This window comes from Ostrinia nubilalis, chromosome Z (genome assembly GCF_963855985.1).
Source record: "Ostrinia nubilalis chromosome Z, ilOstNubi1.1, whole genome shotgun sequence".
NCBI classification, from domain to species: domain Eukaryota; kingdom Metazoa; phylum Arthropoda; class Insecta; order Lepidoptera; family Crambidae; genus Ostrinia; species Ostrinia nubilalis.
The window spans coordinates 12265169-12288272 of NC_087119.1; the positions used below are offsets into that span (position 1 = coordinate 12265169).

At 35.2% G+C, this 23104-nt stretch overlaps 1 protein-coding gene and 1 long non-coding RNA gene across 3 annotated transcripts in view; both read right to left on the bottom strand.

The window, feature by feature from the left end:
- The window catches only part of LOC135086761 (insulin-like growth factor 2 mRNA-binding protein 1), a 110196-nt gene extending 88317 nt beyond the window's left edge, over positions 1 to 21879 (bottom strand). For both annotated transcript variants that reach the window (XM_063981544.1, XM_063981547.1), the window contains exons 1-3: positions 21584 to 21879; positions 21200 to 21257; positions 14011 to 14091 (exon numbers count right to left, since the gene is read on the bottom strand). In XM_063981544.1, coding sequence (XP_063837614.1) covers positions 14011 to 14091; positions 21200 to 21257; positions 21584 to 21788 — 344 coding nt within the window. In that variant the 5' untranslated portion in view covers positions 21789 to 21879. The remainder of the gene's footprint in view (positions 1 to 14010; positions 14092 to 21199; positions 21258 to 21583) is intronic.
- Positions 1 to 23104, bottom strand: part of LOC135086772 (uncharacterized) — a 371747-nt gene that overhangs the window by 139525 nt on the left and 209118 nt on the right. The window lies entirely within an intron of this gene.

The following is a 23104-nucleotide window of genomic DNA, read 5'->3' on the forward strand; positions in this document are numbered from 1 at the left end:
CAGCTTTGAAGTTTTCCGAAAAGTTAAAAATGGACTGAACATTTAAGTTTACATGGGTATAATTTTTTTTTTAAAAGAGTTAAAAAAGAGTTAAAAGAGTTAAAAGGTTACATTAATCAGTACACGCATCAATTTTGTTCAGTCTTTTTGTTTATTAATAAATATAAATATCATACTTAAATTGCATACATATTTGTTTGTATTGGTCTGGGTGTTTTCTTTCCATAATTTATGTATAACGTATGTACGGGGCTCTGTATCGAAAATCACTATGAGCAATAAGCATCACACACGGTTACCTGGAGTGCATTACTGCAGCAAAAAGCTTGCCATCTTAAATGAACGGTATAATATCGAGGTTTCGTCAGTACAGTTGCGAACAAATGTGTTTGTGTAGTGTAGTTGGGTTGAGAGGTCAGATTATTGAAATAATAAAACGAACATTTTATTTTTTAAATACATTTTAAAAATAATTTACATTACAGATAACAATGAGAGGATGACATTGCAAGGTGGTGCCAGTCTAGTCTTAAATCCGTTGATATATGCTGCATCTGCCATGTTTTTGGCTAAAAGATTCTTCTATCTTGCAGTTTAGACTTTTATTACAGACCTCAGACAGTATTTTAGGAAAACTTTTACGCATGGTGGAGGAAGGGACGCTCTAGAGACTCAAGTCTACAAGGAGTCACATGAACTCCAGTTTTAAATCCGTTGACATCTGCTGCATCTGCCATCTTTTTGGCTAGAAGATTCTTCTATCTTGCAGCTTAGACCTTTAGCTACAGACCTTAGACAGTATTTTTTTATTATTTATTTGTGTCAGTGTGCTCTTCTAAAGAGTGTAAGACGATTGTATGTAGGTACTATTAAAATGTAATTTTAATTCATTGGTTTTGTCTCATATTTGAGGAATGTACTATGTATCATGAGTAGAGTCTTCGTTTAAAAGGATGCGAACGATTTAAATTTCAATAGGTAGACAAAATTGATAATTTTTAATTATCAAAAATTTAAGCTTTCTCCAGTAACACTGATATTATTATACTGTGACTCATCAAAGTCATAATTGTCAAAAATATTGACAAATCGCGAACTGTCACGGCCAAAAAACTGACACACGTCCGTCCTCCGTAAGCGCCACCGCGCGACTGATCATGCTAGTTCGTCTTTCTTAATACGTATCAAATCGAGGCTCGCAAGCGCCATCTATCCGCCTGACCCCGTACTTTTTTGACCTTAAAATGCGTTTACGTTTATAAAAATATTAATTTGTTATACAATGTTTTATTATTAAAAGTTATTTAATTGAAATAGAACTCTATAAAATATTTTATAGTCTCTTAAAACTTTATAATCAAGAAAAATTAAAATTGGTTTTAAAAAGTCTTGAATCGTGTGAACGCTTCCATAATATGTCGGTTAACCACTTGAACGTCAAATCTGACATTCTAATTTGAAAACTTGATCGTTGCTGTTGCGCGCTCCGTTTTCTTATTGGATTTCTTTCTCTTTGCATTCGCGATCCTTGATAGTAAAACGTTGAGTCGAGCTAATGCTCCTCCGTTCTAACTTCAGGTCTTGTGTGTGTTGAGAAAGTGACTGAGATAGTGACTCTGTTATACCTACGTGTCGTGTTGAGATAGTGACTCTGAGAAAGTGAACTTTTACTTTTGTTTATGTGCTTGTGTGACCACAACCATGCCTCAGAAGATCTGCTGTGTTTCTTCATGCAAATCATCACTTCAAAATGGTTAGTAAATAAATACTTGTAACAGTAATAAATGGTTACCTACAAATAACCAACCTTATGCTTTACTTAGCTGCCAAGTGCCATAAAAATTTATTACTTTAATAAAACTTGTACCTACCTACTATTCAATCTCATCTTAATCTGATGATGTAGAATGAATAGGTATCTAAATAAAGTACAACTAAAGTCTTAACAACAAACAACCTTCAAACTTGTGAGAGTATAAATTTATTGCAATCCGTGATGATAAAATTAAAAAAAATGTTTATGCCACCAAAAAATAAATTGTGAACTCATGCCAGATTATAATCTGGCGCAGTTAGACTACAATTTGTAATCTTACCTAACCCACTATTAGTTTACAATGCCACTCAATAATATAATACTCTAAACTAATGGAGTGCACAAATTGTTACGGAGACATAATAAAAGAAAATTCAATTTAAAAATAACTTGTATTTTAATATGTTGATGGCCACCGGTGGCTTTGGTCAATAGCCCATTTGCGCCAAGCTTCAGGTGTTACAACAAACTATAACTGAGAAAGATTACAATTTGACATTAACTTAAATCTCATTTTGCAGGTGCCATTCTTCATAGCTTTCCGAATCCATTGAAAGAGTTGGAAAAGTTTCGCACATGGGTGAAAAATGCTGGTATTGATGGAGAGGATGACAAACATATATTTGCCAACAGAAGAATTTGCCATCTTCATTTTAATAAAATATATCATTACCCGAAAAACAGATTGAGCAAACTGGCAATTCCAACACTGCATCTTCCAGGTATTTTAGTTAGTTATACATATACATATAGGACAATAATAATTATTACCTATGTAATAATTTTTTCACACATTCTAAAATTTTATTCACCGAGATAGTGTGGTACTAAATTTAAAAGTGGTCTTATGTTAAAGAGATGTGCAATTTATCTCACCAGCGCAGCTGGCATGTGAATTTGTGTAAAAATACATCCGTAATTATTAACTTTTAATTAATTACTTGTAATTAAACTAAGACACAGGTTATCATTACCTACATTATACACCATTCTTCCAAAATCTTAGTTGTTAATTTTGTAATAAACTAGTTGTACCTAACACATTTACCTAAGTTCCCTATAAAAATAGGGTACATAAATTTTGTGACACTAACTACTAACATAAATAAGTTCCTACTATGTTTATAATGTATAAAAGCCATAATAATTATGGATTGACATTTGTACCAAAATTATGGCCTTGCAGGATTGGAACCCGCAACCACTGTAGACTGGAGCGTGGTTTTCTTCTTTCGCATAAATTAAGTCCTGACATTCCTAATATACTAAGGCAACATCTTGCAATGTCACCATGTATGTTGTTCTACATATCTCCAAGTCGAGCAATTTTTTATTCTTATGACGGATGAAATATTAAATTTGTCTTTATTTTTTAGATGTCCCATCCAGTTACACAGCAGAGCCTATGGACGTGTGTGAGCAGCAGCCACCCACATATAAAGAGATCTATTGTGGTCCTAATACTAGTAAGTAAATATGATTAGTGTTCTCTTTTATAAAACAGCAAAACATTAAATGGTATTGTACCTATAGTTTATTTACAAATCAGTATGAGTTCATAAACAGTTATAAGAGTTTACAGAACTTTTAATTATTAACCCCCTTACTAATAAAACTTACACGCTCGTTGAACAGTTTTTTAAAGTGACGTTTAGTATGGAAATATCATTTTAAAACAGTGTTCAACAACTGTGTAACTTTTTATTAATAAGGGGGTAAGATTATAACAAAAATGAAACAATGGACAAAATGTCAAGTGGCAAAAATCGGAATAAATAATAACCCAGCATTGATTGAGCCTATTGTAACTAGGACACTGAAATTTTATATTGCATAATATAAAAAATTATGCTGGACCTTGGAGGAGGGCTTTGTCCAGCAGTGGACGTGAAAACAAGGCACTGACATCATGTTTTTTTTTCATTGTATTAAAATGAAAAGTGATGCCGTGGTCTTTCTTTTTAGTTCTTAAATTGTTCATATTTAAACAATACAAAAAGGCGTGTAATGTGTGGGTAAGATTGATTGTTACCTGTCAAAAATGCTATCCTGGGACGCCATTCGAGCGTGACGAGACGTATAAGTGTATCTTCCCTTGTTTTAATCTTATGTAAAACTAATGCCATAATCAAATATCTGGCCGGATTATTTGTATGAAATTTTGTGAATTTGAGCACCAGAATCAGGTCTTAAGAGGTTATTATAATCTTTCAAAATACCATGCTCATTTGAACCAGAATGAAGTAAATTATAAAATTTATTTCTTTTCAGGTGCACCACAACCAACTTCTAAAAGGCCTCAGCCCATGACAATGGATGACCAGCAGCCAAGCACGAGCACTATGACTTACACTGGTGTTACTAGAAGTAAGTTTTGTTTTATTTTATAAATGAAAACTGATGCCCAGCCGGGCTAGGATGCGCGTCGTGATAAACTCATTTTAGACGACACATGTATGAGTTATTATTATTTAAAAAAAAACATAACCCTCCTTCTGGCGTAGTCGGGTAAAAACATTACAAAAAGGCTCTCCGTGCGTGTAATGCGTAGGTATAGACCCAATATACTTAACTGTCCTATCCGTGACATTGACAGCGGGGCGCCACCGTCAATACCGGATAGCTGGTTCCGACTTTTTCCATGCTGGATGATGCTTTTACACTACGCGGAAATTAGTCAAGTCAATGTGAACACACACCGAACAGTGAGGTGGGGATGAAAAATAAATGATTTTCATCCCCACCCCGCTGTTTGGTGTGTGTTCACATTAACTTGACTTTTCTAATTTCCGCGCAGTGTAAAAGCAGCAGGAAACTATAAAGTTGAACGATGGTGGCGTCCCCCTGTCAATGAGTTTGGTGGGCCAGTTCAGTTTAGGTCATCTAAAACACCGATTGTTACCTGTCAAAAATGGCATCCTGGGATGCCATTCGAGTTTCACATTTACAAGAAGCATAAGCCGTATCTTACCTCTTTGTTTTAATCTTGGGTAAAACTCAAATTTAAATTAAAAATATTTATTGCGTAATTCTAATCCCATAATCTCAATATCTGGCCGGTTTATTTGTATGAAATTTTGTGAATTTGAGCACCAGAATCAGGTCTTAAGAGGTTATTATAATCTTTCAAAATACCATGCTCATTTGAACCAGAAGGAAGTAAATTATAAAATGTATTTCTTTTCAGGTGCACCACAACCAACTTCTAAAAGGCCTCAGCCCATGACAATGGATGACCAGCAGCCAAGCACAAGCACTATGATTTACACTGGTGTTACTAGAAGTAAGTTTTGTTTTATTTTATAAATGAAAACTGATGCCCAGCCGCTGAGCCGGGATAAACTCTTATGGATGATTTTAGACGACACATGTATGAGCTTATTTAAAAAAAACATAACCATACTTCTGGCGCAGTCGGGTAAAAACATTACAAAAAGGCTCTCCGTGCGTGTAATGTGTAGGTAAGGCCGATTGTTACCTGTCAAAAATGCCATCCTGGGACGCCATTCGAACTCGACATTTACGAGACGCATAAGCCGTATCTTGCCTCTTTGTTTTAATCTTAGTTAAACTCAAATTCAAAATCTTTATTGCATAACTCTAATCTCATAATCAAATATCTGGCCGGATTATTTGTATGAAATTTTGTGAATTTGAGCACCAGAATTAATTAGAGAAGAAGAGGTTCTTATTATCTTTCAAGATACCATGCTCATTTGAACCAGAATGAAGTAAATTATAAAATGTGTTTCTTTTCAGGTGCACCACAACCAACTTCTAAAAGGCCTCCGCCCATGACAATGGATGACCAGCAAGCAGCAAGCAAGCAGCCAAGCACAAGGACTCACAGTGGTGTTATTAGAAGTAAGGAAAATATATATTTTTCTTTTTATACATAATAATGTGGTTATATTAAACTAACTCTTACCATTTCTTAATTTTAGGCCATATGTTCAAGAACCAATTTGAACAAGATCTATATAAAGCAGTCGCCAAAACACAAGCGGAACTCAGACGATGCAAAAAAGCAAAAGCGGGACTAATAGAGAAGTTACAAATAGCCAAGAAATTGACCCGTTCCAAAGCTTATCAATATGTTACAAAAGACTTGTCACCAGCAGCAAAAACATTTTTTGATATGCAAATAAGACAATCTACAAAACACCCCAAAGGACATCGTTTCACATTAGATGAAAAGATATTGGCATTATCATTATATAAACCTAGTCCAAAGGCATATCGCTTGCTGAGCCAAATATGTGTTCTGCCGAAAAAAACTACCTTGAACAAATTAATGACGAAAACATATTTAATGCCTGGGATAAATGATATTATCTTTAATAATTTAAAGAAAAGGGTAGAAAAAATGCCTAGTAAGCATAGATATTGCTCTATAATATTTGACGAAATGGCCATTGCTGCCCATGTTGCATTTGATAAACATACCGATAAAATAAAAGGTTTTGAGGACGACGGATTCGAACGCGAAAGAAAATTTGCTGATCACGTGTTGGTATTTATGGTCAGAGGAGTATTCAAAAAATTTAAGCAGCCTGTCGCTTATAGCTTTTGTACTGGATCCACAAAAACGGAGAAGCTCAAAAGGCAATTAAAAACAGTAATTGAAAACGTTTTAGCAACCGGACTCAAAGTCATTTCGACAACGTGCGACCAGGGATCCACTAATATGGCTGCCATAAATTCACTAATAAATGACACCAAAGGTCATTATATAAGGCAGAATCAAGAATTTAAAGGGGGGTTTTTTGAAATCAACGAACACAAAATTTACCCACTATACGACCCCCCTCATCTTTTAAAAGGAATAAGAAACAATCTGATTACAAAAAATTTGGAATTTACTCTGAATGGGAAAAAGCGCACGGCAAAATGGGCCCATTTAGAAGCTCTATACAAAAAGGGCCCAAGCTATAAAGGCATGCGCTTAATTCCTAAACTTACCGCGCGCCATGTAATTCCTAATTTAATACCTAAAATGAAGGTTAAATACTGCACGGAACTTTTTAGTAAAACTGTCAGCGTTGCCATGGGATTTACAGCAGGTAAACATTTATTTGTACTTGCCTTTTATGCCAGTCATCATAGTCACGAATATTATAATTTATAACTTAGTTTCTACTGCAAGAGTTTCATGTCATCTGCTTGGAAATATTCCATGATTTCATAATGTCTAGATTCGTTTTTAACTGACTTTAACATAAGGATTTAATTTTACAAAAATGCATTGAATACATTGGACTTGACTACAATTAATTTGATTAACGAATTAATAAATTAAAATTAATTTGGTGCACGACACTATCTGGACTACCTTATAATAATTTTATTTAAAACAAGTATGTAAATATATTTTATACTTGTATGTAACTATATAATGTGTTTGTTTATAGGAACTGGCAGAATCCCAAAAGAAGCTCAAGATACTGCAGAAATTTTATTATTTTTCGACAATTTGTTCGATTCCGTAAACGGTAGTTACAACAGAATTGAAAAGGGTAAAGTTTACCGATCTGCGGTCTCGCCAAAGTCACCACATCATAAGTTGTGGTATAAAAGTCTACCAATATTAAAATCCATGCAATTTGTTGGTGGAGCACGCTCAGGGGTGGTTCCATCTTTAAGAAGTTGGATTAAAACTATAGAAGCATTCCAGCAAATAACAAAAAAATTACATTCCATTGGGCTCAAATCGTTACTGCTGCGCAATTTCAATCAAGACCCTTTAGAAAATTTTTTTGGTGCAATAAGGGCTCATGGGCATCGAAATATAATGCCTACAGTGCCGGCATTTGAGGCTTCTTATAAAGCGCTTTTAATAAATAATATGGTGTCGCCTAAATCAATTGGGGCTAATTGCGAAAGTGATGATGGCTATTGTTTACAAAATCTCAAATACCTTTTTTATGAAAACATTGTTAGGCCCTTACCTAAAAATATAATAATAAATTTTGATCACATAAACATGGATCTAACCAACATTGATAATTTAATAAAAAGCCAAAATCCGTTAAACATCGAAAAATGCGCAGCAGCTGCTTATTGTAGTGGTTGGGTTATTAAAACAATTTATAAAAATATTGGTTATTGTGAAATGTGTAAAAGTGATTTAGAAGGGGATGGTGAAGAAATCTATTCAAAATTTATAACTATGAAAAAATATTCAGAAAAATGCAATCTTCACTATCCCAATAAACATTTGCTGGAATGCCTATTGCATATAGAAGAAATCACATTGTTAATTTTATCAACACAGTGTGAATCGGATCAAATATCCGAATATATAAAATTGGTAACCACTTCTCTTGTAACATTAAATTTTGTGACATGCGAAAGTCATAAAGAAAAAGTTAAAGAACTTATAATATGTAAAGGAATTTCCTTGATGATAAATGACTGGTGTAAAGAAATAAATAATATATTAAATGGTAAAAATATAGTTTTTGATGAAAATTGTCCTATGAAAATGTTAGCGCACAGATATTTTGTATCACATAAAAGTAAAAATAAAAGTTTTAAATGATTTACATATTTGTTTTTTATTTCTTTTACCTTGTTTAGCAATTGGTTATGTGCAGTTTTATTTTGGTAGATTTTTTTTCCAAATTAATGCACTGTTGCATTGTTTTGGAAAAAAATCTACCGAAATAAAACTGCGCCTCAAAATAATATTTGGAATAATATCTGGATACGAACCATGAACGACGAAAGCACCGTGTTACAAGCAGAAGCGAGTACGGAGCTTGAGAACTAGATGGCGCCTCTTTCTATCAAAACCTTGAGACGGCTATCTATACGTAGTACTTATTCTTATCTATGCGACTGATTGAGATTGTCCAAGCCGTCATGGACGATTTTTTCCACATTTTTTAACATAGTAACTAAATAAGACGCAATATAAAAATTTCATCCGTTAAAAGCCCTCAAGTTATTTCTGAACTTTAGTTTAGTAAAAGATTTAGAATCTCAAATCGCTTATTTTAAAAATAAAACCATAAATAGAAAACGAATAGAGGTAACTTTGGGAATTTATTATATCGAGTCAACTTCATCAAATCGTGTTTCCATCCGTTAATAGCCCTAGAAAATATCCTCAACTATGCCCAATAAAAATCTTAGCCTTTAATTTTACTGTTTAGTACCTCAAAAATGAAAAATGAAAACCTCATTTTCGCCATTTTCTCTGCTACCCGGCCTTAAAACAAACATTTTGTAGGAATTATTTCCGATTTGATTAATTTTCATGTCTTATTCTACTGGCCTGTTTACTTTTAAAACAATTCATTCGTCGCGGTTTACTTTAAGAAACTGTTAATTGTGTTTCGTAAAGAAACCTCGCATAAAGAAAAAGTGTTGTAGGTAGTTTAATATTAAATATTTTGCTGTCAGTTGCAGCTTGTGAACTTGTCTACCTTTCAAGAAACAGGGCTCTAGTTTGTTAACAAGTTCATCCTCGCGCATCGAGATAATAAATTACTTAGATTATTTTCCATTAAAGTTGAGAGAATTTAGCGTTCGCTTTGCTTGCGCTTTTAATAAGAATATTATTAATTTCTGAGAGAATCCGTCTTTACTCTATAACATGGCATTACAAAGAAAAAACTTTATTTCTGGCTAAGAGTCTTGGGTCGGGTTCTTATGCTTGTTAGCGCAGCGCAAGGGGTTTAGTTATTATTAGTAGCGCAGTGGTGTACCTACTCTGTTAAGTATCACTATCTGAGCATAGGTACTGAGCAATGTGAATAAGCATGAGGAACTGAGAGACAGAGCACTCTTTTAACCTTGTAATATTGTAATATTCTTCCAACAAGATGCCGCTAAAACTTACATTCATCATTGTTGGTAGTGCGTTAACCCTCAAACAGACAATAGCATTAAGCATAAGATTATTTTGAACTTTATTGCTTAGTATTAAATTAAGGTTAAAAAACCACGAAAACTACGACCACAACCACTGGTGGCTGTTGCACACAAACCAAGGTGGTTGGTGACAACTGGCAAGGCAAGTCGCTCCAAGAGTGGTCAATGTGGACAATTTGTTTCCAGTGACCGTCACCGGTGACATATCTCTTATGTTTTGTACCTTACTGACATGTGTATCGCCGAGTTACCATAAACGAACCCATTTTTTATACTAATTAATTGTTGAATAAGGTAATATTGTGACTATTTTTATACATCTCAGCCGACAGATGCCTTTTGATAGAGACCCGGGCGGGTGTAGGTGTGAGGAGCGGGCGGAACGTGGAGGTATACCAGGAACTAGATTTAATTCTAGGCTATTTTTCATAATATTCTACAAGGAACAAAAATGATTTTGTGGTTTGGAAATAATGATTAATGTTGTTTCAGGATAATTTTTACTCTTGTGTCTAAGGAGAGAAGGCAGATTTAAATATTTATGGCGATTTCATTGACCATTAACGAAACAAAGTCTGATTCAGTAAAGAATAATAACCGAGAAGTCATAAGCACAAGCAATTTTAGAATGCAAAAGTAAGTAAAAAAACCCTTTTTTTCCCCTTATTACAAAAGTTACTCGGGTTGAACTCTGGTTTAAATTGTCAATTATTATGGAAATGTCATTTTAAACCAGTACTCGTTCCGGGTTTAAGTTTTTACTTTTTTTTTCGTTCATGATTATAGATGAGTCGGTCATCTATAAAACTGAACCGTCCTATTTAGCTATGATATTGATACTGGATTATTAGTTCCGAACTTCCGATTATTGCCACGTTAGGCCCAGAACAGACGGTGAAACGCAACTGCAACTTTCTGATGATTCTTATGAATGAAACTGAAACTGAAAGTTTTAAACTGGTCGCGTATTGTGTGGTCTCTCAACGGACGCTATGGCAGAAACTTAGATGCAACTCAAAATGTAACTAGCAGTTGCAGTTTCGTTGCAGTTGCGTTTCACCGTCTGTTCGGGTGCCCTCTCAGACGCATAACATTTTTCATCATAATTTAGTTTGGCATAACAATATTCGCATAAAGTTTTTTCGCATAAACTTTGATATGCATAGTTTTCTAAATGCATAATGGTTTCTTAGGCATAATAATAACTTTCTCTAATTTTCAATACCATAATTTAATTAATCATAAATGTAAAGAACATATTTTTTATATACATAAAGTTTGTTTTTAATAAAATGCTATTAACATAATTTAATTATTTATAACATTTAAAGTCATAAATATTGTCTATAAGAGCAACCAACATTGAAGAGTAAATAATTATGTATTTGTGATGTTGCGAACGATCCTCCTTCCACCTTTATACTCTTTCGGCCTATAGATTTGCAAAAACTAAATTCTCTGTATCATTGTCATTTTTGTTCTTCATTTTTGACCTGTTTCTTAGAAAACTTAAGCTCGTGAAAATACATTCTGTTTGATCCCTCTTATCTATTATAATGCACATATTATACAGTCCACATTTCTTTTACAACATTAAGCTTGCCTGGTCTGAAATTATGTTGATCCCGACTGGCCGTGGTCTCTTCCACGTGGTACTAGTCTGCCCTATACTAGAGTGTAATTTAAAAGCCGGAGGCGCGGAGGGAGTGCGGTCCTCGCTCGCTGTAACATATATCCGGCAGCCGTGCGAGCTGGAGCGTTTTTAATTGACCAGCAAGCCGAAGCTGCGGAAGCGAGCATGGCATGCCGGGTATATGTTACGCCAGAGCGGAAGGACCGCACTTCCCGCAGCGCCGGAGATAAGGCAATCCTAATGCTTGCTTGCATGCTTGCTTGCTTGCATGCTTGCTTGCTTGCATGCATGCTTCCTTGCTGCTTGCTTGCATGCTTGCTTGCTGCTTGATTGCACGCTTGCTGCTTGCTTGCATGCTTGCTTGCTGCTTGCTTGCTGCTTGCTTGCTTGCTGCTCGCTTGCTGCTTGCTTGCAGGCTTGCTTGTTTGCATCCTTGCTTGCATGCATGCTTACATGCTTCCTTGCAGCTTGCTTGCATGCTTGCTGTTTGATTGCATGCTTGCTGCTTGCTTGCATGCTTGTTTGCATGCTTGCTTGTCTATTTATATTTGTTAACTTATAACATTTTTATATTTCATATTTGTTAAAATTATGGTATTTTGTATATTATGAATGATAATATTTATGGCATTGGTTTAGATGCCAATAAATGTTATGCCTAGAAATCGTTATTAAAAAAACAAGAATACAGAAAAAATATATACTAAAATATTATTATAATAAAAGTGGTTATGGCAAAAAAAAATATGCCTTATGATTTATTCTGTATGAACGTTATGCGAAATGATGAGTATGCCAAAAAACTTTATGCACTCTTAAATTATGACAATATTTTTTATGCAACCGAATATGGACCCGTCTGTTCTGGGCCTTAGACAACCATTAAAGGAGGGAGTTTTTATCAATACCGGGTTTTTAGATTTTGATTTTTGCCACGTGACGTTTAAAAATCGTTTAAGCGTAGAGGTGGCGACAAATAAGGCAAATTTCTAATTTTGAATCCGACATGTTAAAATGACGAATGAGGTAGATGAAACCTAGGTGTCTATCGCACGCAAGTTCAAATATTTCACTGTTCAAATGTTTTGGATCGTGGTACAAAGGAAAGTATGATGGGAACCATAATATTAAGGGTTATGTGAATGGTTACTTTGTCTAGGCTTCAACAAAGTTGCCAGATTTAACCATATTTCTTTTCTGAATATGATAGAAATGCGGAAGAATGAACCAGTTTTTTTTTACTTTTATCAAATTATGCCAAAGAGCGCCTAGTTATGGTGTGGTGGTTCACGGTGTTAGGATTAGGGAACACTACACTGCACTAGCCGGATGAGCAGAAAAATTGAATTAAACACAGACATCTTTAGTCACCATGGGCTGTTGAACATATTTCATACCTAATTGGTCTTTATTCTATGATGAAATTTTCCGTTCGTAGTCGTAGAACCGGGCGAGCGTATTTGTTAGCCGGGAGATCTAGGCGGGCGCGGCTGAATGAAGGGCGAGCTCGGCGCGCCTGCGCCCGCCTATCGATCGGGCCACGTGGCCGTCCGCCCACGCACCTCTCGCCCGGCCGCCACGTGTCCTTCGCTCTGTAATCCGCTTCACTACCCCCATCACACCCCGTTCCACCCGACGAGAAACATTCCCGCCATTTTGCTCCGCCCGTTTCATGGTTCAGCATCAAATTTCAAGCAGCCCATATAATAGTTATTCTTATTAAACCATATAAGATTATCATGCAGCAAACACCACGGCCGGCAGTGTGAATGCTTATGCACATTATGTAATCGTCCGAGCTAATAAATTGAAGCTGGACCGGACCACATTTCAACAACGTTTCCACCCTTCGGAACAGTTACTATAGTAAAGTTTAAATAAATACATTATACAGTGAACCCCTTTTGGGATGTAGTAACCGGCTCTTTCTGTATAGCTCAGTAAATACTTTCGGCGCGGCGGCGGCGGTGTGCAATTGAAAAGTGTGGAGTTGTAAGAGCACGCTCTATGGAGATCTCTGATCTGGCGCTAGATAAGGGCGTCAATTCGTATCTACCCCTGCCGACGATGAGGACAAAGAGTACCGACCTGTGGCTTCACCGCACGAAATTCGTACTACTGTGTACGCACTGAACGTAAATGTGGTAGCGCTAGCGGCGGGCGCGGTGTCGCAGTTAAGCCATTCACGTCGAATTTTCAATTTTATTTATTACGTTAACTAAAATTTATGGTTTGGATTCCTGTAGTTAGGGGGTTACGACTGTTTTGTATTGTATGAGAGGAATCAACATTATGTAAGTACCTATTACTAATAATAAGTAAGTACTAGGTAAAAATCTATAAAATTCAGAGTGCACTAACAAAAACATATTTAACATGCATTCAAGTTGAGTAAATTAAATTGTATGTACCTACTGAAGTTGAACTTTCGTAGGGACGTAGTAAAAGCAAAAGACATCATCTCATTATCAGACACGTATCTAAACTGTAGTACCTACCTAGCTAGTCAACGAACGATAGAAGATTGTCAACAAAAAATGAATAGTTACCTAATTTTATCACGAAATTGTTATCAAGAAAACCAATATGGACATAAAACGCCCTAAGCAACCTGCAAGCTGAAATAACGAAGAAACATTTGCTGGTAGAACCTTTTAATTTTTTTTAATTTAAAAACACTTACCTCCATCCTCCTGGCGGAGAGTCGGTGTTAGTCTCCTTCAGCTGAGTAGCACTCGCGCTTTGCAGGTTCGGAACATTGACTCTGTAACAATTCGTTAAAAATTTACTTTCAACAGCCAATCAAACCTAATAATGGTATTAAGAGCCATTTCACAAAAAAGTTCCGCGCGAATTTAGGTAAAAGCTGTCAACGCAACGTCAAAAGAGTAAAAAGAACGCTGAAATGGACAAAAAAATCTTGAGCCGTGACCGTATTAAGACTTGATTTAAGTTATTAATTTTAAGGTAGAATGAGGTATTCAAACTTGATTAATTAATTTAAATTTTTAATAGAGTTTATTAAGTCTTTTATATTTCGATTCATAATGAAACACGAATAGGTATAATATGTAAAATATATATTAAGTACAAAATAAAGACAGTCACATAGTGAAAAATAAATCTGCCCCCTTACAGCTCCATCATCGGACCCTGGATACGAATAATGAAACACGAATAGGTATAATATGTAAAATATATTAAGTACAAAATAAAGACAGTCACATAGTGAAAAAAAAAATCTGCCCCCTTACAGCTCCATCATCGGACCCTGGATACGAAATATTCGTCAAGGCGAATCACACAAGCCCAAACTCCATATGGTTCTATTGTTTTGTTACGGAGGTGGCCATTGCATCTCCTCCAGATCCATTATCAGACAGAGCTAAGAAATAAATAAATAAATATTATTATAAGTAAACAAATAACTAAAATAATTCATCTTACTATCTTACTTTTTACTAGTCTTACTAATATTATAAATACGAAAGTTTGTGTGGATGTCTGGATGTTTGTTACACTTTCACGCAAAAACCACTGAACAGATTTTGATGAAACTTTACAGTACAGTACAGCAGTACTAGGCAGTCTGTGTTCAACTATCACTCGGGTCGGACGTTCCTATCGCAAGACCTTTGGTTCACTCAGTTCCGATACGACTCTAGTGCTGTGTGTAATTATTTTCGTTAATACACTGAGTTTATTAATTTCTACGAGTGGATTTCATTTTGCCTGAGACCTACGCCATGAACCCTGAACCAGAAGACCCTGTCGCCAGCGACAGCGACGCTCATCCATCCCTGGCGTCGACCAGAATAACAATGTATAGGCTATAATTTATGACGATCTGTGACAAACTAAATTTCAAGCCGGTGAAGCCGCGGGCAATACTACATATTTCATACTAGCTTTTTGCCCGCGACTTCTTCTGCGATGAAGTGGAAAATGGTTCTACATTATAGAATTAAAATATTCTAAGAAAATTAATTTTGTTAAATGATTATATTTTTTGATATAAAATCTACACATCATTATGTTTAAATATTTGAATACTTACAAAATTATGAGATCTTTCTAAAACAAAATTAAAACACTACACCTGCCGCAGATTTCTTTGTAAACAATGTTTTTTTGTTTTTCCTTCAGGTGCTAAAATCACCAGGCTATTGTGTGCGCATACTCTGGAGTATTCCACATACAACTGGTCGTCGGAGAAGCATAGATTTCCATTAAGTCTACTCCCGCTACCATATGGAACTCCGCTAAAACTCGTGAGGGCGCCAACACTTGCTTTTGTATCGAAAATTAGTATGAGCAGCTGCGCACGCGGTTGCCCGTTGCAGGCTCTATGCAACTACACTATTTTAAACCGTGGTCCCTAAGCATGAGATGGGAAACTGCACTCTCTTGAATTCTCTTGAATTTGATGGTGTTAGGGGAATCCTAGGAATGAATACAGACTTTCCAATGGAATCTCCTCATCAATATTGCGAAATTGCGAGTTGCAATTCAATGTTACGTTTTCACTTGTTATTTTATTGTAATCTGACCTTGATTTTTCAAACACGTGTCAAAATAAAAAAAAATATTTTAAATCAAAAGTACTAAGGAATATTTCATTGATATCAACTTAGAAACAAGCACAGATCACAGAAACTAAAGGGAAATGTGACAAGGGACAAATTGGAACATATTGCTTGTGAAAGCAATGATGACAGTAGCGACGTCATTATGTAAACAGTTTATATTGCTTGCATAGTACTAAAGATTATTCGAACGTTGAATACTGATACCGCAATGGATAATGAGCACATAATTTGATTTCTTTGTGTGTGTGAATTTCTAATACGACACTGAGTTTCGAACTCAGCGCATTACTTAGCATCTCTCTATATTTCTATGGAACCAAGTTATCTCCAAAATAACATTCCACACCTTTTTAACCTAGTCAGGTAATAATTTTAATAAAATACGAAGCACGTCATCTATCAATAGGATATATGTATATTTTAGAAGTTAATAAATTATGCATAAAATATAAACACTTTAGAAGTTTAGTTAAATCGTAGAATTTCTGAAAAACAAGTACTAAAATCGTACTGAAAAAAAAAGTATTAACATGTTATCTAATTTATTTATTAAACGTCGAAATTTATCAAAGATTTTGGACTAAAGTTTTTGAAAATATTTTACAGCCTACATAGAAAAAAATTAGGATTCTAAATCGTGAAAGAAATTTTTTTCGGAGCCTATTGCCTCCAAACAAACAAACAAGCAATTAAATCTTTCCTCTTTTATTAGTATAGATTTAACAACAAAACAAAACGCTTCTTTTTCTTCTTCACGAAACAAAACTCAAAGCGGATAAATAAATAAACAAATCTTTGGACAATTTCACAGCGCCATCTAGTCCAAAAGTAGGCAACCAATATGCTTGTGTTAAGGGTGCTATCATAATGGATATACTTTTTTTATAATTTATTTATTAAATTAAATACATGGTACCTACATATTATACATAGTTACACCCAGATCCGTCAAAGAAATTAAAATTCATCATTTCAATTTCTGCTCGGCCGGCCGACTCGAAACAGCCTCTCGGCATAGTATCAAATGTATTTGGTCGCCGTACAAATCACCGCTTTACGACACGAACGCACGTAAACGTCACGGCGGGAAAAATGACACAGGTCCTGCCTTGACGGGCGCTCGCGCCATACTAATCGATGTCGGCTTGCGCATTGTAATTTATACTGATATTCACACCAATATTTTGACAAAGTGGTTACTAATATTTAAACAATAACTGTAGAAATTAATTCTACAATGAATATTCTTTATTTTGGGATACTTTTATTGCAGTTTATGCTGTGTTTTTAAACCAAAAACCACGATCAAAATGTGACGTTAATCTTCAAATTTGCCAAATTATTTTTAGATTTTACTCAATAATGGTAATGAAATTCAAGAATCTATTTCATTAATGGACTACAAGAATATATGTCCGATGATTACTATATATTTTTAAGCTTATTATATGAGCATAAATAATAGATACAGGACTTTGAAAATGAGTCTGCGGCAATTTTTTCGTAAAATGGTTGTGGGAGATGGGGCACTGTGAATTAAGCAAAAGAGTTTTAGTAAATCCGTTTCATTAATGATCAACAACAAGGATTGACCTATCTTTTGCAGTTATTAAATAATCTCTGGGTGTTGCTTAAGATAGTAATTCATGCTTCCAAAATCTTAGAAATTCGCACGAAAATGTAAAATGGCTCTTAATAAAGCATGACATGATGCCTTGATAATTTTAATAGGTACCACAGAATAAATAATGATAATACATTTTTCGAGTTATAAAAATCATATTGTGATATTTTTTACTCGAAAAATCTCTATCAAATGCAAAAATCCTATTAATTAGAGAAGTGGAATGCTGCCTAATCTACCTACTTAAAGTTGAATCCAAAATAGAAGGCAAACGGTTCCATACATAGATGTTGGAACGTAATGATCGTCGAGTCTGTCTGATAGCAGAATACGACTGATAGATGCAAATTGACAATTGATTAAAGAATCCATAACTGCCGTGCCTAGTTTTTCCCAAGGGAACAACACCAGGTGAATCACTTTCAACAAAGAACTTGTACTATTTATTTATTAAAGGCTGCCCATTATAAGCTGATAACTGCCTAACACCATGGTACTGACTAGCAATTTGTTAAATCTCACTCCTTGGTAAATCTAGGGTACTCCTAAGATTTGTTCTTTAGATTTAATAATATTGAACGGCCAGGCATAATGGATGGCAGTATGTAGGTAATATGTTTAGAAATAAAATTTAACTCCGCCGGAACTTTTCCACCGCGGCGCGAAAGCGAGAGGTTCAGTGCCAGGGTAGTTTTCGTTTGTTCATACATTCGTAACATTATAATACGAGATTAATTTTTAATAGTAGGTACTACCAATACTACCATTGTGGCAGGCGCCTAACTAGCTAGTTGGGCGCGAGCGCTATTTAGTTTTCTGGCGCTGCTGGGTGGATGGAAGACATATTTTTTGAATTGTTGAAGCTTGAAATCGCATAAAGGTACAAAATGGCTAAAATTTTATTCAGAACAGATCCTTATCATCATCTTCATTCATCATCATTGACACGTCACAGCCCAGGACTGAACTGGTTAACTTTAAATAATGGTTAGGATCCGTAGTGAAAGCCCTAAGACGTTACACACGTCCACCCACCGGTCCCTTTTCACAGTTGCGCGTGTAAAAACGTCATCTGTGTATTGTAATAATTAATTAATATCTAGTGACATTGTCTATGTAGTAATTTTAATAAGGCGATTGTATGGAATTTCGCCGAAGCGACCGGGGTTTGCTCGCGTGCAATAATTTAACGTTACGCATTATGCATTAGATATATTTTAATGACATTGTATAACTGACATTTTACTACTTTAATTGGTATCTACTATCTACCCGTAAAACCTGAACAGGTTAGGATGGAAGGAAGAAGGTATCACACAATACTATTATAGTGGATTCTCTACATTTCTATAAAACATTTCGGTGTCACGTAGTAACTACCTATCTAGTGAACCTCATGATGCTGAGTTCGAATTAAAAATATAAGTATTTTGTAGATCTAGCTAGAACTTTTGTTTACCTGTGCTTAAAATGCATTTTATTTTAAGTAATGCCTAATAACGGATTCGAAAAGGGACAGAAACTTCCAGCTATTTCTATTGAACGAAACTATTGTCTCCGAGTCGACAATGGAGTGTTAACCCGACACCAGGTAAACAAGTGTGGCTCCTGTCTGGCGAAAGAATATTCGAGTTTGTTCATGTTACGGCAATACGGTCTATAGTTTGGTTAACTTCACCCCTCCAATGACTTATCATATAAATAGACACGTTATGCGCCTACATTATTGTATTTTAAAATGGCGCAAGTAGTCCTATTTTATGACAGCTATTCACCATGACATTTTGCACAGAGTAGGAGAATGGGGTAGAGTGAACCTCACAGATATAGAGAACCTAAATTATTGTATTTTCGAATGAACTATCAAACTAATATTTAAACAAAAGCAAGACAAAACGTAACTTATTATTTTCCCTCAAATCAACTTGAGTCTTATGCCTTTTTTGTCTTTTATAATGAGTTTTCAAATCCGGATTATTTTTATGTGCAAAATTTATGAGGTTGTACCCTGAGATTAAAATAATAATAAATAAATAATAAAAGTTTATTTAACAACTTTAACATTTTTTACATTGCTTACATTGCATTGTTGTACATACAAAAGTGGAATATTCTCTAGCTAGCTACAGACAGACAGACAGACATGACGAACCTATAAGGGTTCCGTTTTTGCCATTTGGGTACGGAACCCTAAAAAGACTTTAAAATTCGATTATTTATACAAATTGCAATCTTTTTGGGATCGGGAAGTAGCATTTCTGACTGTAGGCTTTGAAATATAATCCTCGATAGGAAAACATAGTCCGCCCATATTTTTCAGATTAACACAATCACAGTTTTGATTTAGCAGACTGTAAATTTATACAGGTACATCAAATTTGTTTGGGACTACAAGCGTATTGTAAAAATGTCCAAGGATAAATAATAATAATAAATAATTATTATTATTCGTTTCTGCTATAATTTTGTTCCTCGAGTAAGTCTTTTTCGTTTGATCATAAATCATTATAATCATACAGTAATAATAGCCATAGCATTGATTTTATCGATTTCGGATGAATACGTGTCAACACAGGAATACATAATTATAATAATATTCTTTTCTAGATAAAAACAATTCCGTGAGTTTAAAATGCAGAGTTCTTAAGTGATAGATATTCGCCCCAACTTCCCCTGGCAGTGGTCTCTAGATTTTAGCTCACATGTCAAATTCAACCGTCAACCCTTGTCAAATTGAATAAAAATTAATTTTTTACTAAATAAACTGTATTTACGAATGAAATGACACATTTTTCTGGTTCATAATAGTGGCAGTGTAATTTGTACATCAACTAAAAACACACGAAGGCATATTATCAATCAATCAGGAAGGCAATCGGGAAGTGCATTCGTGGCTGTTCGCGGCAACCGATCATGTCCGACTGAATGCAAGAGGTACAATTGGATCTCTTTTGCATTGCCATTCTTGAGCGGGTATAACGTATCTATCTATACTATAAAAACATCTTAGCACCCCTCTAAGAACTATGAGCATAGTTATTTAATTTTTAGCGTTAAGAGTCGCATCTCCAACTTTAACTTACTTAACTTAAATAACTATGTAAAGAGCTGTTTCATCTTAACTGAAAGTTAAATATTTGCAACAATATTTCTGTTAGATGTATGAAGGGTAGTAGGTACCTATACCCAACATTGATGAAACATTTTTTTCTCTGTAGCTGTGCCTTATATAAATAAATAAACAAACGCTGGCCGTAACAGTGTATTACATTTGAAAATTTAGACGGGACGCTCAGTTGGAAGAACAGTCGCCCGGCAAGCGGAAGGTCGTGGGTTCAATTCCCGCCTTAGGCAGTTCGATTTTTTCAAGTTATTAACTATGAACATCGTAATACCAATAACTGTGCACCAAACTGTAAGACTAGGCGCAGACCACCGATTTTTAGTTGGCCGATAGTTGGGCCCGATTTTAATTTGTATGAAGAATCGGCCAAATCAAATCGGTGTACTTAATGTGCGCACTTCCGTACATGCCCATTGCCCATACATGATCAACTGCCCGACTAAAATATCGGCGGACGAAAAATCGATGGTCTGCGCCTAGGCTTATTCCTCAGGTAGGCTACTTAATTGTATGGAATTAAATTTAAAAAACTTACATCTTTTTATTAGCTACGGAGGGCTCCACAATTAACGGCAAACCGCAGTAAGAGTAACCTGAAAAATAATAATTAAGTCTTTATTTATTTAAAATTACATACATATTGTGGTAATTGATTAAATTAAGTAGGTTTAGAAAAATAAACTTAGTTCTAAAATCTGTCACTTAAGTAATAAACGAATAAAAACATTCATCGAAATTCTACTGTGTTCTGCAGTTTAGTTATTAGAGATTAGGTAGGCCTTTACAGATGCAAGAACCAAAGATTATGCACGTCATTCAAGATTTAATATCTAGGTACCTACCTATCTACCTACCTACAGTTTGTGTATCGCCTAACCATGCTACCATTATAAGTTATTGAATTTGTTAATTCACTTACCATGAAGCTTATCAATGGCTCGATCCGCAGCCGATTGGTCAGGGAAATCTACGAAAGCATAGCCACCTCTTTTCACTGAAATATCAGCCACAGTAAGGTTTTGCTCCGCAAACAGTTGTCTTACAGCAGCTTCGTCTGCTTCTATGGGCAAATTGCCGATGTACAATTTATTCATAGCAGATACCGTTTTCAGCTGCTCACTCATATTGAGATTTTTCGAGAAAACCACACAAATTCCGATAAGTCGCTTTGCGACGAAAGTCAAGTTCGGCAAGTCAGTCGAATTTCTTTTGTCTACTGATGATGGTTAACGTCAGTCAAATTTCGAACTCCATAATTTGATAGACTGTCTCGGTGGCCATGATTCATAAATAATACCCAAAAAGGTAACTATGTTTTTCCTGTCACACACAGATCAGAAAAAAGTTCAGTCCAAAAGTGTTTGGTTTGATTTGATAATGACTATTCTTAAGCTAACTGATTTAATTTAACCGTTATAGTTTTCCTTGAAAGTTCATGAAAAGTAGTATTATTACGAATTTTTCCAGATTTTTCAAGCCAACAGTTTAGTTTTTAAGTACTTACGCCTAATAATAGGGGGAACTCGAACAAAAATTGGCACTTTAAACTTTAATAATTTGCTAACGGATTAATAAATGGAAAAATAGTCTAAGAAACCCCTAAGCTATTTTAAAATACCTATTCAACGATATTCCACTCGATGGGGTAGAAGTTGAAAAAAAAATTATCCCCACTTTACGAGCTACCCTAAAAAAATTTTTTTTTTCAATATTTTATTTTACCGTTTTTTCGGTGTAATTATACATACCTCCACAAAATTACAGCTCTCTAGTGCCAATAGTTTCCAAACAAAACCTCGGACAAACAGACAGACATATCGAAACTATAAGGGTTCCTTGTCAGGACTACGGAACCCTAAGAAAACATCCCTTATTTTTGAAAAGAAAGAGAACTGCATTCTAAATTAAGGAATGTTTCCTTTGCGTAAAATTTTATATACAGTATTAAGAGTACTTTCTCTCCAGGTGGCATTACAAAATTCCACCCTGTATAGCAGGGGTGGCCAACTTGATTAGACTTAAGATCTACTGTTTACTAACGAAACCCTGGGCAATCTATCACTTACATACTTCTTGAAATCCTCAATGAAACAGCATAGTGTAGTACACAATCATTGTAGTATTTTTTGTCTTGCCACGATCGACTGGAATAATATTCGCGATCGACCGGTTGGCCACCCCTGTTGTATAGGGTTATAAATAATAATACTGTAAAGTTTCATCAAAATCCGTTCAGTAAGTAGTTTTTGCGTGAACGAGTAGCAACAAACAACAGTTTCACAACTGTTGTTTGTTGCAACAAATCGAACGCACTGTGTTGAATAGAGCTCTGTGATTGGTTCGTGTGTGACCCTGTGCATCCACGCGCCCTGTGAGACCTCATAGTAATGTTTGTGAATACGGGCATTAGTGTTCATCTCGTAGCGTTACGTAAGTACGG